The sequence below is a fragment of the Athene cunicularia genome, unplaced genomic scaffold, assembly GCF_003259725.1.
Source record: "Athene cunicularia isolate RWA unplaced genomic scaffold, athCun1 BOjh375695_part1, whole genome shotgun sequence".
Lineage (NCBI taxonomy): Eukaryota > Metazoa > Chordata > Aves > Strigiformes > Strigidae > Athene > Athene cunicularia.
Genome location: NW_020799149.1, coordinates 59,300 through 77,249, shown reverse-complemented (window position 1 = coordinate 77,249; position 17,950 = coordinate 59,300). Strand labels below are relative to the sequence as shown.

At 59.6% G+C, this 17,950-nt stretch overlaps 1 protein-coding gene across 1 annotated transcript in view; it reads left to right on the top strand.

The window, feature by feature from the left end:
- The window catches only part of UNC13A (unc-13 homolog A), a 30,271-nt gene that overhangs the window by 359 nt on the left and 11,962 nt on the right, over positions 1-17,950 (top strand). Inside the window, exons 2-28 of the mRNA XM_026866920.1 lie at positions 207-266; positions 444-479; positions 1,050-1,260; positions 1,793-1,918; positions 3,404-3,985; positions 5,580-5,673; positions 6,736-6,785; positions 7,956-8,043; positions 9,107-9,112; positions 9,435-9,506; positions 9,819-10,038; positions 10,278-10,505; positions 10,782-10,923; positions 11,301-11,470; positions 11,942-12,057; positions 12,161-12,324; positions 12,580-12,742; positions 14,732-14,800; positions 14,936-15,025; positions 15,178-15,312; positions 15,632-15,765; positions 15,962-16,047; positions 16,281-16,407; positions 16,494-16,590; positions 16,712-16,855; positions 17,381-17,464; positions 17,749-17,826. Of these exons, the coding sequence (XP_026722721.1) occupies positions 207-266; positions 444-479; positions 1,050-1,260; positions 1,793-1,918; positions 3,404-3,985; positions 5,580-5,673; positions 6,736-6,785; positions 7,956-8,043; positions 9,107-9,112; positions 9,435-9,506; positions 9,819-10,038; positions 10,278-10,505; positions 10,782-10,923; positions 11,301-11,470; positions 11,942-12,057; positions 12,161-12,324; positions 12,580-12,742; positions 14,732-14,800; positions 14,936-15,025; positions 15,178-15,312; positions 15,632-15,765; positions 15,962-16,047; positions 16,281-16,407; positions 16,494-16,590; positions 16,712-16,855; positions 17,381-17,464; positions 17,749-17,826 (3,572 nt within the window). The remainder of the gene's footprint in view (positions 1-206; positions 267-443; positions 480-1,049; positions 1,261-1,792; positions 1,919-3,403; positions 3,986-5,579; positions 5,674-6,735; positions 6,786-7,955; positions 8,044-9,106; positions 9,113-9,434; positions 9,507-9,818; positions 10,039-10,277; positions 10,506-10,781; positions 10,924-11,300; positions 11,471-11,941; positions 12,058-12,160; positions 12,325-12,579; positions 12,743-14,731; positions 14,801-14,935; positions 15,026-15,177; positions 15,313-15,631; positions 15,766-15,961; positions 16,048-16,280; positions 16,408-16,493; positions 16,591-16,711; positions 16,856-17,380; positions 17,465-17,748; positions 17,827-17,950) is intronic.

Sequence of the window (17,950 nt, the reverse complement as noted above, 5' to 3'; positions counted from 1 at the left end):
TTTGGGGGGGGGGGGCACTGGCAGAGGAGTCTGGGGGATGGGGAATGAAAGCTCGGTTTGTCCCAACTTGTGCCTCAGTTTCCCCTTCTGTAACCACGCGGGGGCCATGCACAGCCCGCCACTGTCCCAGGCACATCTCTGTGCCTCTGTGCTCAGCCCCAGGTCCTGTCCCCTGTGCAGTTCAGTGCCACTGTGCCTACCCCTAGGCCCCATCCCCATCCCGTCTCAGAACTGCATTGCCCAACCCCTGTCCTCACCCGGCACAGGTCAGTGCCAGTGTGCCCTGTCCTGGGTGCTCTCCTCGTCCCATCTTGGGGCACTGTCCCCAGTCCAGCTCAGTGCCACCATTCCTAGGAGGGAGATCCTGGTTCCTCCCAGCCAGCTCCTGCTGCTATCTCAGAGCTGCCTCCATCCTTATTGTCTCTGCCCCTTTTTTTTTGTAGGCAACTGGAATTATTTTGGCTGGGGAGAACAGCAGAGTAAGTATCCTGTCCCCTCCTCTCCTCCCAGCCTGGCAGTCCCCAGCGCATCCCCCTTCGCCTTGCCCGGGGCTCAGGGGACCTGAGCTCAGTTCCAATCTGTGGCCTTGGGCTGTGGCTCTGTGCTGGGTGAGGATGGAGGCATCAAGCGCTCTGTCCTGTGCAGGACTGTCCCCACAGGCTAGTTGGGATGTGGCACCATGAGGCTCTGTGCCCTTGGGGTGCCTGTTAGCAAGGAGCAGCTCAGGCTTTGCCTCTGTGTGGGACATTGATGGGACAGAGGGAGGGTCCCTGCACCCTGTCCTCCTCTTCCCCCCTTCTGTATATCCCATGTCCCCTTTCCACCCTCCTCTCATACCCCCAAGCCCCTTTCTGCAGAGGGGAACACACACAGCTTGCCCCTCATCCCTTCCTGGGTCCATCCCAGTCCATCTCCCCATCATGATCCCCCAGTGGTGGGGACATGGTGGCAGTAGCAAGGTTGTGCTGGGCATGGGGTAGATTTGGGGCATCCCTGGTCACAACAGCCGTGGGGGTGTTCCCTACCCCACTCACTGCGGCTCCTTGCAGACGATGACCCCGACAGCACGGTGGACGACCGGGACAGCGATTACCGCAGCGAGACCAGCAACAGCATCCCGCCACCATACTACACCACCTCCCAGCCCAACGCCTCTGTCCACCAGTACCCCATGAGGCACCAGCAGCAGAGCTCCCGCGACTCCTACACCGACTCCATGCAGAGCTACGAGATGGACTACTCAGACCAGCGTCCCATCAGGTAGTGTTGGCGCTGCCAGCTCACCCCCAGGACCTGCTCTCTCAATCCCCTCTCCACAGGTGGCAGAGGCCAGTGGGTCCCCTGGGGTGTCGCCAGGGATGGTGCTTCTAGGGCGGTGGGTGATAGAGGGAAGGATGCTGAGGCGAGGAAGAGGGGGATGGTGCTGGCCCCAAGCCTTTCCTTCTCACTCGAAAGTATTCAAGCTCTTTGGGTCACCACGCTGCTCTGTCCTCGTGGGGCTTTGGGACCCCTAAGCTCTGGCTGTCCTTGCTGGGAGCTGAGCTAGTGGCTGGGGACACAGACGTGGCTGCGGACAGAGCTGCAGGCAGGGACACCTGCCTGTCCCCCCGTCCCCGCAGTCGCAGCACGGCCACGTTCCTCGCCAGCATCCAGCCCAAGGTGCCAGCCCCATCCGGCCAGGCAGAGCCTCCCTGCCAGCGTCCCCACGGCAGCAGGGGATGCCGGGGCGCGGCGGGTGGCAGTGACGTGGTGCCCGGAACCTTGCTGATCATCTTCCTCTCCTCCCCGGCAGACGCTATGGTAGTGTAGACTCTGCCGCAAACGGACGCAGCGACGCTGAGTCCGCTTCCGAGTCGAGCAGGCGGACCAGCCGCCAGCCTTCCCTTGAGAGCAGGCGGTCCCTAGACCTATCGGATAGGTGGGTCGCTACCTCGTCGCGTGCCGTGTGCCATCGCAGAGTGCTGTGGTCGGTCCTTGCAGCCGTGGTGAGGCCAACACCAGTCCCGGCAAGGGTGGCCTCGTGCCGCTGCAGGGTGCCCCTCTCCCCACCCCGGGCTGCCTTGCAGGGGAGCAGCATTAGGATGCTCCAGGCGTCTCTCGGCCCCGTGGTTTCCCTTCTTGACGCTGCACCCTCGTTCGTGGGGGGGATGCCCCAGAACCCTGGTCCCGCTCGCTGGCACAGTGACTGTCTAGCAGCACTGCTGCCTGTTCCCTGTCATGCCAGTGGGTGTGGGAGCTGGGGCCTTGGGGACTCATATGCCACCCTCCATTTCTGGTCACCTCCCAGGGAGAACCTGGCTGAGCAAAAGCCTTGCGCAGTGATTTGGGACCCTCACGATGTGCCAAGGGCCCCTGTCCCAGCTCTGGCCAGGATCAGGCCAGGGAGGTGAGGGGTTTCAAGGCATGAGCCGTGTCACCTGCACCCCTGTGCCACAAGTCCCCCTTCCCAGGGTACCTGGATGATGCCAGGACCCCTCCCTGCAGTGACCAGCCTGGGCATCCCCCAGCACCCTCTTCCCTGCGGTGTCCCCTGGCTCCCCACTGCCAGGCCCAGCCACTCTGGGCCCAGGGCTCTGCCCACCCTGTCCCTTGTCCTCCTTTCCCCTTGCCCACCCCTGAGCCCTGGCTGCCGGTGCTGGAGACGTGGTGTCGGCCTCTTCCTAGGCGTGTCCCTGTCCTGTCTGCATGTTTGCTTATGTGAGCCTCTCCCCATGGAGCCCCGCGGCCACCCTGTCCCCGGCAGCCTCCTGGGATGCAGGGAGCCCCTCTGAGTTGCTGCTCCCTCAGGTGCAGGCAGCTGTGAGAGGGGAATGATGGAAGGACTGGGGTCCAGTGGGGTGGATGGGGTGGTGGGAAGGGGTCTGGACTGGCAGGAAGAGTAGAGAAGGGACCCCCAAGTAGGGGTGATGGGGTTGAGGGGGTGTCTGTGGAGAGGGGGTGCCTGGGAGGTCTACAGGGAGTGCTGTGATGTCAGAGTAGAGATTGGGTGACAGGTCTGTGAGCCGGGGGCAGGATGGGGTGTTTGGCTGAAGCAGGAGGCAAGATCTGGCTGGGGGTGCTGCCTGGCTGCACTCTACTCCCACCACTGGCCAGGGTGAGCCAAGGGGACAGACACCATCCTCCCCATCCCTATGTTCAGCCTAGGTGCAGGCAGGAAGGTCAGACCCCTGAGAGTGCCACAGTCTGGGGGGTTAGTCCCAGCCCACGGAATCTCCTGGGTCTGTGCCTTCAACCCCCAGGATGAGGAGCCCAGTGCTCACCTGGGGCTGTGCCCCGGGGGGAGCTGCACATCTGCCTGCCGGCGGTGCAGGACCCCGGGGCTCTTGCTGGGGTGGCACAGGGCAGGTGAGGCTGCAGCATGGACCCACGGGACCCCTGTCCTTGTCTCCCCTCGGCCCCGCAGCCCCACAGGGAGCAGCCGCTATGCCTCGTCGGCCGAGCTGAGCCAGGGCAGCTCCCAGCTGAGCGAGGACTTTGAGAACGAGAGCCTCCGGGACTCAGAGCTGGATGAGCGGGACGGCGACTCCTACCACTCCTGCCACAGCTCCGTCAGCTACCGCAAAGACTCGCCCCGCTGGGAGGAAGAGGATGATGATCTGTATCTGGAGGAGGAGGAAGAGGAGGAGGAAGAGTTCAATGAGGACTACAGCGAGAATGAGGAAGGCTACCCCAAGGAGGAGGAGGAGGAGGAGGACCTGCAGGAGCAGGGCACTTACGAAACCCCGGAGCATGATGCCTACCCCCCACCACAGAAACCCCCCGGGCAGCAGCAGCAACAGGCCCCACAGCAGCAGCAGCAACCCCAGCTGGTCCCACAGCTGAAGCTGCAGCAGCAGGAGAGGAAGGAAGAGAAAAAGGAGGAGAGGAAGGAGGAGAAGGACACCTCTGCCCTCCAGGAAACCCCAGAGGCCCTCCAGGCCCAGCTAGGAGTGGATGAAGCTCCTCTGCAAGAGGCGGCCCCTGAGCCCCTGAAACCTGCTGAGAGGTAGGAGTGGGATGTCTGCCTGCAGAGTCCTTGGGATGGCACCGTGCCTGCGGACGCTGGGAGTGCTCTGGAGGGGGTGCTGGTGCTGCAGTGCCAAGGGGCAGCGCCACCGACCTTCTGTGGTGTCTGGGGCTTTTCCAGGTGCCTGTGGCATTGAGCTGGGGGAAGCCCACCTTGTGCCACCCAGGCGAGGGTTGGCCCCCTCGGGACACTGCCCTGGCCCAGCCACTGGTGCCACGCTAAGCAGGGGCAGAGCTCAAGGTGTTTGAGATCCTGCCAGGGCTAGCGGGGGTGCAGGTTTTTAACCTGGGACAAATCTGGGGATGGGGGAAGTGGGGGTTTGGGGCTGCGATTCCCCTCCTCTGGCTCAAGCTATTGACTCCCTGGATGGAGGGGTTACCCCGGAGCTTGGCACACTCAGAGGAGGAAATTTCCTTCACAGGAGTCAATCCTTTCCCTAGGTCACATTAAAAGCTTGCCCGTAGCCTCCTATGATGTACAGATGAACTATTTGGTGGCCACATCCCTTGTACAGCACATGAATGATTCTTATATTGGTCTTTGCCTTTAATTGCCAACAATGCCCATTTTTCTGTGGTTCGGTGAGCGCCACCACTCTGCACAGAGGGGAAGCGTGATGGGCTTTTTCAGTCTTTTATTTAGTTTAAATTCTAGACCAGAGCTGGGGAATCTCTAATTTAAAAGAATGTGTAATGAGCCTTTAAAAAAAAAAATTATGTATTTAGGCCCAAGGACTAACTAGAGTCCCAGTGATGTGGCCTTAGTTCATGTCTGCCTACAGTGCCTGTTCTCTGGGCAGGGGGCTTAGAGGGTCCTGTGCTGGGCACTGGAGACCATGGATCAGTGCTGAAGACCCCAGATTAGTGCCGAGGACCATAGATTAGCACTGAGGACTACATGTTAGCACAGGCAAGGCCTCACTGGGCCAGTTTGGGCAGGTTTGTCTCCTGAGCTCCCCACAGACTCATCCCAGCCCAGTTCTGGGCACCCATCTCCAGTGTCACATTATACCAGGCTCTCCAGGAGGTTGGGATATTTGGAGGATTTATTGTCTTTTCTTCCATGTCTTGATTTTGCAAGAGAGGAGGAAAAAACCCACAACCAGCATGTCCAGGCTGGCGGGTCCTCCTGAGCTTGGAGCCACTGGGGGTGTTAAAATCTCTTGACCCCAGGAGGTCTCAGCGTGTTGGGAAGCGGCCAGAGGGCATCCTGCTGGGGAGATGAGGGGTGAAGGGTGTTTAACCTAGATGCTGTGTCACCAGCAGCCCCCTGGCCCATTGCTCCTGGAGGGATCCCTCCGTGTCACTTGGGTGCCCCCGGCAGAGTCTCCCCAGGGAGGGGGAACTCTGGGCTTATCCCCATTGCTCTGCCTTGACTGTGCTGTTCTTTGCAGCAGGACTTGCTACCTTGTTAGAGTCCTTCCTAGTAGCAAGAGGTGTTTTTTGCCATGGCCACAATGACTCAAGGTCCATCAGGATCCCTAAATTGCAGCCTCAGTCCTGCCTGGGGTGTGGGGGCTGACCCCCTTCCCCAGTGCTGTGCTGGGAAGTGAGCAAGTTGTGTGTACTTGCAGGGAGCAGGCAGAGGCAGAGGTGCAGGACCCCAAGACACGAGCCAAAGCCAACTGGCTGAGAGCCTTCAACAAAGTCTGCATGCAGCTGCAGGAGGTGAGCAACCCCACAGCTGGGTCCCAGCACCAGCTGGGTGCTAGGCTGGGGGCATGGCCCCTTCCTGCACCCAGGCATCTTCCAGACATTTCTGCTCCCCAATCCCGTGGATGTCCCTTACCCTAAGGGCAGTGGGGACCTGGGGACCCCCAGTGGTGGTGGCCCTACAACCCCATTCACACCAAGTGGGACCCCCACGAGGGGCAGGGAGTGCTGAGGACCTTCCCCTGGTGTGTGCTGCATGCAGTGTGCTGGTGCGAGCCTCTCCGCCCTCTCCCCTGTATTGAGTTGACAATTTTTTGTTCTGTTTTTAGACTCCATCCTCCATCTTTTCTTTTTGTTTTGGTTCTGGATTCGCCCCCTGGGGCTTCGATCCCCCTCCCCACCGCTTCTCTTTTCAGTTGTCCACCACCATGGCCCTTGCACCCGCGTCTCCCCTTCCTGCAGGGAAGGGGTGTAGCCTGCCTGCAGGTAAGCATGTCCAACAGGAACGACCCAGCAATGTGTGTGCCTTCTGTGTGTGTGTGTGTGCAGGGATTGCCCCCTCAGGGAGGTGTAATTGGCTCTTTCCTCCCTTCTCCCCCAAAATAATCCCCTCCCTTCCAGGGAGGTGACACTGTGGGATGGTCCCTGCACACACCCCAATCCCCAGTGTGCTCTGTCTTCTCCCTGCACTTCTCTCCAGCTGGCTGTGGGTCCATGCAGACCTGCTGAGCCTTTCTAATGATGCTTCTCTGATCCCCCAAACCCTGCATTTTTGCACGGTGCAGCCATCCCCACTCCTTTGCCAGCCCAAGCCCCTCGGCTGAAGCCTGTCCACCACTTTCCCACCTCAGCCTCTTGAAGATATTTTATTCCCAGTGCAAGCCCTTTTCTGGGAAGAGCCCCGTTGTATTAGGAATACGCTTTTCTCTGCTCACCCTGTAAACCCTTGACATTCTTGCCCAGTGCTGCGGGCGCTGGCTGGGCACTCAGCTGCCAGCAATGCTGAGCCCCGGGAAGGGCTGCCACGTGTGCCGGGGCTCAGTGCTGTGCCCATGACAGTTGCCCCTTGTCTTGCAGGCCCGCGGGGAAGGTGATGGAGAAGCTAAATCCCTGTGGTTCAAAGGCGGGTGAGTATATGGGGAAGCTGGAACTTTCTGTCCCCCTGGGGTTTTGCGAGTTGTTCTCCCCTGCTCATTAGGATGTGATTAATGAACTCGTTGGGGGTGTGGCATGGGGGAGAGTTGGCCAAGATGTGGGCATGCGGGGGGCCAGATTTTTGGGCTGAATGCTGGTCGCTTGGTGCTGTTGGAGGAGTCAGCAGAGATGCCACTGCTCCGTGTCCCTGAGAGCTGCTGCCAAGGGGGAGAGCGAGGAGGTGAGTGGTTTGGTATGGCTCTGAGCTGGGGTGGCAGCTCCCACTTCTCTCCTGCCATTTGGGGCTGGTGCCCCACCTTGAACCTCTCACCTGGATGGGTCGTGGGTCTCACCTCCCTCTCACCCTCGCAGATGGCCCTGCTGCTGACCCATGCAGAACCTGGCAGGTTTCCTTGAGAACCCACCAGATTGAGCTGTGGTTTTCTTGCAGACAGGGCTGGAGGCTGCAAAGTAGCATTTCAGCCCGAGCCATGCTGCCTCGGTTTCTCTCACAGCAGAACGGCTCGGTGCTCACCTTTGCTGTCCCAGAGGGAAACCCCAGGGCTCCCACTCCATGCTGCAAAGCCAAAGCTAACTAAGCCAAAAGGGTTATTTTTTCTTTCATTTCACTGTCACACCACTGAAGCAAAACATCTTCATATGGGAAAAATCGCAGTTTTCTTCCAGAATCCCCTTCCCCTCCAGTTTTTAGTCTGGTGAGTCCTGCCCTGGCTGGGGTGTTGGTGGGGATGGGGGTCCCACAGGTGTGTCCCAGGCCACCCAGGGGTTGCTCTGCAGTCCTGTCCACCAAGTCCTGAGCGAACATGGGGCAATAGCAGGGGGCCCCTTCCTGTCTCAGATTCCCCTTCCCCACTGACTCTCATCTCTCTTGCAGGCCTGGTGGCGGGCTGATCATTATAGACAGCATGCCGGACATACGCAAGCGAAAACCCATCCCCTTAGTTAGCGATTTGGTGAGGTTCCTCCTAACACCTTGCACCACACAGCTGCCGGCTTCGCTCCTGCTGCGCCCCGCTGGACTGCGCCGCCTGCCCCGGCCAGCACTTGCCGGGCTCTCGTGCCCCACTCCCCAGCCGCCTCTAACATGGCTTGTGTTTTCTGTTTTCTTTTCTCCGGCCTGGCTTGGCCGTCCCTGGCGGCAGGGGGGCGGCAGTAAGGTTTCTGCGCTGCATTAACAGCATGCCCGACATTAAGCCTGGACGCAAATCTCTCCCTCTAGTCAGCGATCTGGTGAGCGTGGTCTGAGGGGTTAAAGAGAGAGCACCCTTGGGTGCTGGTGGCCAGCCCTGCCCAGCCTCCTCCAGCCCCACTGGTGGGGGGCGGGGGTGTCCCAGGCTGTTTTGGGGGTCTCCTGACCCTGGCCCTCGCAGTGGGGAGCTGTGAGGATGGCACAGCTGGGCTCTCCCCACCTGAGGGTGCTTCTCTTTAACGGAGATCCAGGGCCCTGTCCCTACACCAAGCATCAGCCCAAGGCTTCCGAGGGCTGTGTCTGGTTTCCTATTTTTTTCCGGTGCTGTGTCCCTGGTCCCTTGCTGTCCCACCTGCCATAGGCTCCTTGCAGCTTGGACCACGCTGGTGCTGGGCAGATAGACTCATGTGCCAGAGGAGGGGCAGTGCTGGCTTTACTGAGCTGCACAGACTCTCTGTTCCTGTCCCCACTATTGTCACGCTGTGCCACTACAGCCCAGTCCCCATGCTGGGGTCCCATCCTGCCCCCGGGCTGTAATGCACAGGCTCACTCTGCTGTCACACCCCTGGTGACAAGAGACAGCAATTTTGGAAAGCAGACACCCTTTGCACCCAGAATTAGGTGTCCTTCGCCTCTTTCCCCCTCTCTTTACACCTCGCCATCTCCTTGTTGTGCCCTCCCCAGGGTGCCTCCGTCCTGTCCCCAACCTGCCTGCCCTCTCCCATGCCTCTGCCCCCCTTGCTGCCCCTCACCCCAGTGCCCTCCACCCCCCAGTCCGCTCGGGCAGCCACTGACGCTTCTGCACTGTGTTGTGTCGGTGTCGGGGTTTTGGGGTGTTGGGTTGTGGGTGGTGATGGGGTGGGCAGAGTGCAGGGGGTCAGGTGGAGCTGCTGCCTTTCCCTGCTGGGATTTGGCAGGCTGCAGCCTGAGCTGTGGCTTGGGGTGGGAAACCACCCCCGGGACCAGCCCAGTGCTGGGTGAGGGGTTGGTGTTGCCCCCATTCCCGCTGGTTCCAGCAGGGAAGGGGCCAGGACTTGATCTGCCTTGGGGTGGCTTGTACTAACGGCCTTTTCTCCCCCTCTCGCTGGCCCTGGGTGCCTGCAGGCAATGGTAAGTGCCCCCCACCCCGATCTCCCCAGGGTCTCAGACACACATTGAGAGGTTCTGCCCTGTTGGGGCTGAACTGGGAATGCCGTGGGCTGCTGAACTGGTTCCAGTCCCACTTCACAGCGGGGTGGCATCACTGCCACAGTGCTGACATAACTGAGAGCTGGGCTGTCCCCACTGCCAGCCCATGCAGCTAGCACACACATCCCCCCCCCCCCCCCCCCCCCCCACCTGTAGTGGGGGTCTGTCCCAGGTGTTTTACAGCCACTGTGGGAGGGACACCCCGTACACTGCTGGATCTGGGAACTGTGTTTCTTTCCCACAGTCCCTGGTCCAGTCCAGGAAAGCAGGAATCACATCCGCGCTGGCCTCGAGCACCTTGAACAATGAGGAGCTGGTAGGTGCTGGGGTTGTTCGGGTGGTCATGGTGGGAGGGCTGAGCCCCAGCCAGCCAGGCCGGCAATGGAGATGTGGGGTCTGTGCTACACCAGCATCCTCCTCTGGTGCTGCCAAAGCAGCCAGAGTGCTCACGGCTGCACCTGGGGATGGTGGTGTTTGTCCTTTGCCCTGTCCTCTGCCCTGCTTGTCTGCACCCAGCAGTGGCACTGCACATGGCCCAGGACCCGTGGATGCCGTCTGCACCCTGCATGACCCAGCTGTTCTACACTGCCTGAGCTTTTCTCCCCCTCTCTCTCCTGTCCTTGCACAGAAAAACCATGTTTACAAGAAGACCCTGCAAGCCTTAGTGTACCCCATCTCCTGCACGACGCCCCACAACTTTGAGGTGTGGACAGCCACCACTCCCACCTACTGCTACGAGTGCGAGGGGCTGCTCTGGGGCATCGCCCGGCAGGGCATGCGCTGTGCCGAGTGTGGCGTCAAGTGTCATGAGAAGTGCCAGGACCTGCTCAATGCTGACTGCCTGCAGAGTAAGGGGCAGTCACCTGCAGCCTCATCCCTTCCCACTTTGGAGAGGGAGGAGGGAGTGGCTGGGGAGAGCTGGACTCCTGCTTTGTGCGTGAGGGATGTGGTGAGCGGGCAGATCTGTCCTGGGCAGGGTGTAGACCCTTCCAGGTTTGAATTAATTCATGCATGGTGGGCTTGGGGAGCTCTTGGCTCTCTCCTGGACACCATCTGCCCCATCTCACCCATGGCCGTCCTCTGCCAGGAGCAGCGGAGAAGAGCTCCAAACACGGAGCAGAGGACCGGACCCAGAATATCATCATGGTGCTCAAGGACCGCATGAAGATCCGGGAGCGCAACAAGCCAGAGATATTTGAGCTGATCCAGGAGGTGTTTGGGGTCACCAAGACCACGCACACGCAGCAGATGAAGGCAGTGAAGCAGAGTGTCCTGGATGGCACCTCCAAATGGTCAGCCAAGATCAGCATCACGGGTAGGCACTGGCTGGCCTGGCACTGTGTTCTGGGCACTGTGGCTGTGCCGTTGCCCAAGGATGCTGCATGCTCCAGCCCCCCTCCTGCCCCTCATCCTGCAAAGAGGCTCCAGTCCCCAGGGCTCTGATGGGGTGCACAGAGTGCCTGTTGCGGGTATCTTGGTGTGGCCGTGGCTCTGACTCCTCTCTCTGTTCTCTCCACTGTCTGTGCCACGTGTGTGCTTCGTGTGGATGGGTGTGCTGTGCTGTGCTGTGCTGTGCCATGCTGCGCTGCAGTTGTTTGTGCCCAGGGCCTGCAAGCAAAGGATAAGACAGGGTCCAGTGACCCATATGTCACTGTCCAGGTTGGAAAGACAAAAAAAAGGACTAAAACTATCTACGGCAATCTCAACCCAGTCTGGGAGGAGAATTTCCATTTGTAAGTTCACCCCTGGTCCCTCCATCCCCCTTCCTGGCCACTCACAGTCATGCTGGGCTGTCAGCATGTCCCTGTAGGGTGGTGGGGAGTCAGCTGGGGCCTCATCCTGCCCCCCTTGTGGATAGAGGGAGGCTGCTGGGGCCACTGGGAGTGCTGGTTTTGTGCCATGGAGGGTTTGGCTCCTGGCAATGGGGGCTGATCCAGGCTGTGTTGGGCCCTAACGAGCCCACTGGGGAGGGTGGGTGCCATGTACTCTCTTGCCCAGTTCCTGCCAAGTGCTGGGATGGTCCCTCCCTCCTATTTAGGGAAACAGGCTGGGAAGAGGCTGGAAAGGTTTCCCTGCTCATTCCAGGGCTTGCCCCTTCTTGCTTCCCCAGTGAGTGCCATAACTCCTCTGACCGCATCAAGGTCCGTGTCTGGGATGAAGATGATGACATCAAGTCCCGTGTCAAACAACGCTTCAAGAGGGAGTCTGATGACTTCCTAGGCCAGACAATCATCGAGGTCCGGACCCTGAGTGGGGAGATGGACGTCTGGTACAACCTTGGTAATCAGCTGCCCCACCACAGCCCCCCTGGGCCAGGACCTCTGGCCCTGTGCTCCTGAGGGGATGTGCTGTCAGCTCTGGCTGAAGGCTATTTCAGTGTATTAGTCTGTATGGGCATGTTAGCCTATAGATCTGCTGGTAAAAACACTGAATATCAAAAGCCATTTGGATCACATGTTTTCCAGTGTATTCTCAAAACCTTTGCCCAGGAGGTCTGGGGCACCGGCCCTCCACGGAGGGGAAATGGAGGCACAGAGAGGCCACATCTCTGTAGTGCCTGGAAATACGGCCAAACCCCTCCCTGCAATGCCTCGGTTGCATTGTACCCTGGCCTGGCTGCGCTTGGCGCTGGGCGTCCCCCTGGCCAGCAACTACTCTGTGCTGGAGCTGTCTGCCCCTCTTTGGGGCCAGGAGTGAGCAGAGTTGCTCTGGGGAAGCCTCACGTCTCCTCCTCTCCCTGTGCCCCTGCAGACAAGCGGACAGACAAGTCGGCCGTGTCAGGAGCCATCCGGCTGCACATCAGCGTGGAGATCAAAGGCGAGGAGAAGGTGGCTCCCTACCACGTACAGTACACGTGCCTGCACGAGGTGAGCAGCCCTGGCAGGGGCGGGGGGCATGGCCCCCACCCCAGCAACGCCACTGTGCCACCACCAGTCTTGGGGATTTGATGGGACTCATTTATACCTCCAGAACCTGTTCCACTTTGTGACGGATTTGCAAAACAACGGGGTGGTGAAGATCCCTGATGCCAAGGGAGATGACGCCTGGAAGGTGTATTTTGATGAGACTGCACAGGAGATCGTGGACGAGTTTGCCATGCGCTACGGGGTGGAGTCCATCTACCAGGCCATGACGTGAGTCCCTCACCTTCCACCTGCTCGGCAGGGCTGCGCCAGCCCTGCATGGGGCGTCACTGTCAGCACCCTCCTTTCCTGCTGCCGTTTGCACCCACCTCCCTGCCACAGGTGGAGACATGCTGCCCTAGCTCGCCCTGCACCCCTGCAGCCTTCCCTCCCTTTCTCTGTGCATGCACCCCAAACCCCACAGCCCCTTCCTACAGGCAGCCCCTCCCATTGCCTCGTAACCTCACTTTCTGCCTCCCTTTGCAGGCATTTTGCCTGCCTTTCCTCCAAATACATGTGCCCGGGGGTCCCAGCAGTGATGAGTACCCTGCTAGCCAACATCAATGCCTACTATGCCCACACCACTGCTTCCACCAATGTTTCAGCCTCTGACCGCTTTGCTGCTTCCAATTTCGGGGTAAGTCCGATGGTGCGTAAACACTCCTTCCTTCTTCTCTCTCTTCTCTTGGGAGGGGGCGGGGGGCTTGGGGAGCAAATAGGGCTGTGCAAAACACCACGCTCCAAACTGCAGCTGAGCTGCTGGGGGATAAGCCCCTGCTTGCCCCAAAATTCATCCTGCTCCAGTTTTTCTGGAAGTAGAAGAGCCACTGCCTTCCTGGGAGAAGGTCTAAATTTGCTCCCCAGATTATTATGGTAAAACCACCACTAGAGTCCGAGCGGGCTGGGATGCTGCTCAGCGGTGTGGCAGGAGGGGGAAACTTTGGTGGCAAAATCACAAGCAGGTGGCAAAGAGCCATTGCTGCATCTCGTTGGAGTTTTGCATGGCCCTGGGAGCTTTGGGCACACTCTGGGACCGCTGCAAACCCGCCTGGCTGTGCTAGCACCCATGGGTGCCCGCTGCATGCCTTGCTTGCAGCGAGCAGGGCGACTTTGTGCTGGGGCCAGGTGTGTCCTTGGGGATGTGGGCAAGGAGGGGCTGAGCTCTTGCCCTGACTCCCCCCATGTCGTCCCAGAGGTGGTTGGTTGCTCTGGATGCACATGGGTCGAGCTGGGATCAGTGCCCAGCCCTGGGTCAGGCAAAGTGCTGGGTAACCAGGGCCGCAGCCAGGGCCGAGCAGCTCCGGGCAGCATCTTTGACTCACCTCCCAGTTCCTGTTGCAGGGTGTAGCTACAGCCAAGTGAGCTGTGCCTCCGGGTCATGCAGGAGGAGGAAACTGTAAAAAAAAAAAAAAAGCGCCTTTTCTCTAACATGGAGGGTTTTAAAAACTTGTTTCTTTCTCTTTTTTTAGAGAGCCTAAGGTTGGGTCCTAAAGTGCCCGGCCGTGTCGCTTTAACCCCGAGTACCCGTCGTGTCCAGTTTTAAAGCACTGTAGCCGTTTGGTGGCGGGGACGCACGGTCTCGGCCCAAAGCCTGGCTTTGCCGTCTCCGGCGGGCGAGCACGCCGAAGGTTTGCGGTTGCCAGTGCAGGCTGTGGGCTTGGCCGAGCCATGGCCAGGCGGGTGCGGGACATACTGCCCCATCCCGTCACCTTGTCCTCGCCCCCAGGACCTGGGGAGCTGCTCCAGGCTCTCCGGAGCCCAGTGGGACAGCCCTGACCTGGTACAGCTGGTGCTGCGGGGGGAACCCAGGGGCCCACGGGGTTGCCCAAAGCCCACCCCCCCCGGCGGAGATGCAAAGCGAAATGCCTCCTGACGGTGTTTTGTGGCAGACTGGTTGCTTTACCCTCAGCTCTGATGCCCGATCCGCAGCCCAACATGGGATTTGCATCCTCCTGCCCTGCGCTTCCTGGACGGGACCTGGGCTGAGCTGAATAAAGCCACTCAGCCCCAGTGGAGACCCCCGTACCGGGGACGGTTCCCTGCCCATGTCCCTCGATGCAGCTCAGTTGGGCGAGCGAGGAGCCCATGGAGGCATCCAACTCCTGGGGTCCATCCTGGCTTTGCCTCAGAGCAGCTCAGGAGGGCAAGCGCTGCAAGAGCCCAGCTGCTTTTTCCCTGCCCTTTTTTTCTGAGCATTCAGAAAGCTTCAATCCAGGGGCCATGCAGCCCAGGGGCACGATCTTGCGCACCATCTCCCTGCTTCTGCCCCACGCGGGCAGCACAGATAGAGCAGCCCGTCCCCACTCCCAGCACCGACCGCCAGCGAGAGCAAGAGCAGGGGGGGATATGTAGTGTTGCCTCTTCATTCTGTACCACGCCCAGCACAGCCACGTGTGCCCAGGGAGACATCGATGGCTGCCAGTGAGTCCCAGCCACCAGTGAGGACATGCCATGGGCATCCTGTGCCTGCCCGCAGGGCTCTGATGAAGGCAAGAGGGAAGGAAAAACAACAGGACATCAGGAAGGAAAGGGATGAGCTGGGGGTGGTGTGGGCAGAGATAGCCAGGGGCAGCAGGGAGGGGGGGTGGTCCCTGCTGCCTTTCCCCCGTTTACCTGTCTCTGGGGCATTTCTCCGCAGAAGGAGCGGTTCGTCAAACTCCTCGATCAGCTGCACAACTCACTGAGGATCGACCTCTCCATGTACCGGGTAAGACGCCTGCTGTGCCTCAGTTTCCTCACCTGTCTAATAAAGTCTGAAACAACAGGCAGGTGTTTGGTCCCCCTCCACTCAGCCCCGTGAGAATTTTATGTGCAACTCATCTCTCTTCTTCCCCTTTGGCAGAACAACTTCCCTGCCAGCAGTCCCGAACGGCTGCAGGATCTCAAGTCCACGGTGGATTTGCTGACCAGCATCACCTTCTTTCGGATGAAGGTATTGCAGGGCACCTGCTCAGCCCGTCCTTCCGGTGCGAGCCTAACTCTGGCTGACCTCAGTTCTTTGCAAGGTTGGGGTCCCGCTGACCCTGTGATAGCTCCTGGGGCTGCAGGTCTGCCTCCAGCACCGCTCCCTCCCTGCACACCCAGGTCCAGGAGCTGCAGAGCCCCCCACGAGCCAGCCAGGTGGTGAAGGACTGTGTGAAAGCCTGCCTCAACTCCACCTATGAGTACATCTTCAACAACTGTCATGAGCTCTACAGTCGCGAGTACCAGACGGACCCGGTGCGTTGGGCTGGGGGAGCTGGGATGCACTGGGACCTCGCCGCCCCCTGCTCACCTTCCCCATCCCCTTCCCTTCTTCTTCGCATCATGCTCCTGCTCCCTCTCCAGAGCACTCAGCCCCATGCAGAATGAGCCCCAAGCCTTGGGCAGGGTTTGAGCCCCACTGCTGCGGGGTTGAGACCGGGCCCAGACGAGGCGGGGCTGCGTGGGGGCCTTCAGGGTGTCCCCAGAGTCCTCCTGCCTCCTTGTTAGCCCTGCCATGAAATCGAGCCTGGTGGGTGGGATGACTGGAGCTTCCACTGTGTCCCCATCACTCCAGACTAAGAAAGGCGAGGTGCCTCCTGAGGAGCAGGGCCCCAGCATCAAAAACCTGGATTTCTGGTCCAAGCTCATCACCTTGATAGTCTCCATTATCGAGGAGGACAAGAATTCCTACACACCCTGCCTGAACCAGTGAGTAGGTGCCGGGAAAGGGTACCCTGCTTTGTACTCAGGGGGATACCCATGTGGTGGCAATGGTGGCTCTAGTCCTTTGGAAGTGGGTTGTAACATCCATCCTGCAAATTGGGAAACTGAGGCAAGCAGGAGATGTGGGGGGGTTGTAGTGGAGGCTGGTCCACCCCGTGTCCATGCTTTCCCCTTGTCCCAGGTTCCCCCAGGAACTGAACGTGGGAAAGATCAGTGCTGAGGTGATGTGGAACCTCTTTGCTCAGGACATGAAGTATGCGATGGAGGGTGAGTCCCCCTGTGCCACCTTGAGCCGGGTGGGGGAACCAGGCAGGAGCTGCACTCCTGCCTGTTCCCTGGGCAAACCCATTTTGCCTGCTCATCAACACGATGGCTAGCTTAAATCCCACCCAAGAAGCACTTCCCATTACACTGGCATCCCTGAAGCTGCCCTTGAGGCAGCTGCCTCCCAGGTTTGGGGCTCGAAGCAACCCCTGCACACACTCACCTTTCCCGTGCAGAGCACGACAAGCACCGCCTGTGCAAGAGTGCGGACTACATGAACCTGCACTTCAAGGTGAAGTGGCTATACAACGAGTATGTCACTGAGCTTCCCTCCTTCAAGAGCCGTGTGCCCGAGTACCCCGCGTGAGTGCAGGCCTTGGGGGGCCGGGGAGGGGGTGCTTGCACCCCAGGGACTAGCCAGCCTCACTGGGGATGGGCCTTTCTTCCAGCTGGTTTGAGCCCTTCGTTATCCAGTGGCTGGATGAGAATGAAGAGGTGTCACGGGATTTCCTGCATGGAGCACTGGAGCGCGACAAGAAGGATGGGGTATGGACAGGGCTGTCAGTGGGCACAGGAGCTGCAGCTGGGGCTGGGTGAAGGGCTTGTCCCTCAATGCACAAAATCTTCCGTCCCCACCTCCTACTGATACTGCCTCTTGCTCCCCCAGTTCCAGCAGACGTCGGAACACGCACTCTTCTCTTGCTCGGTGGTGGACGTCTTCTCCCAGCTCAATCAGAGCTTTGAGATCATCAAGAAGCTCGAATGTCCTGACCCCCAGATTGTTGGGCACTACATGCGAAGGTTTGCCAAGGTGGGCAGCTGCTGGGGTGGGGGCTGCTGGGCCAGCAGCACCTCTGGCACCCAGTCCCAGCCCTGGCCCAGGGCTCCTGGGCTCTCTCTGCCGCCCCCAATCCAGCTGCAGGCAGCAGCACAGGGCACAGATTGCACCGATTCTAAGAGGGATGTTCAAGCAAGTGTGTCACCAACAGACCCTGTGGCTCTCCCATCTTTGCTAGCACAGGAGATTAGATAATTAATTAGTTAATTAATCTAGATTAATTAAATGCTACTGGTTTGCTGCAGTGTGGGAGGGAGTTACATGTAGGCTGATGCCTTCACAGCTGTATGGGAGCTGCCTGTGAAAGCCAGATGTGCTGGCTCTGGCTTCCAGTGGCTGTGCCCATGCAGCTCCTGGTGCATCCATGGGGCCAGAGGGTCCGGGTGTCCCAGGGTCTATCTAGGCATTGGGTTGTTTCACTGCTGTGGGATTCACAGCCTCCTTCCTCCTCTTTGCTGCTGTCTGGATATGTTTGTTGCGGCCCTCGTTTGACTGCAGACCATCAGCAATGTGCTTCTCCAGTACGCTGAGATCATCTCCAAGGATTTTGCCTCGTACTGCTCTAAGGAGAAGGAGAAAGTGGTGATGTATCTCTCTTCTGCTTACCACCTGCCTGGTGGGGATGGGAGGGCATGTTCCACACAGTGACCCCAGCCATCACCCTGGCTCCAGAGCTGGTCCCTGTGACCCAGGTCCTGCCTTCAGTCTCTATCTGATGGGAGTCCCTGAAGTGTTGCTAGTCAGGGCTCTGTGCCACGACTGTTCCTGTGTCCCCAAGTGCAGGGTGGGAGGGATCTGGGGTGGTGGGCAGCTGCTCCAGCCACATTTGTTTGTGCTGACCCCCCCTCTCCATCCCCCTCCTCCAGCCCTGCATCCTGATGAACAACATCCAGCAGCTCCGTGTCCAGCTTGAGAAGATGTTTGAAGCTATGGGTGGGAAGGAGGTGAGTGTCAGGGGTCTCCAGGAGGGAGCCCTGTGGAGGGGCTGGATCAGTCCTTTCTCCCCAGAGGCAGCCCCTTCCCCCATTCCTCACTCCTGTATGGGAACACACTGTCCCACCCCATGGC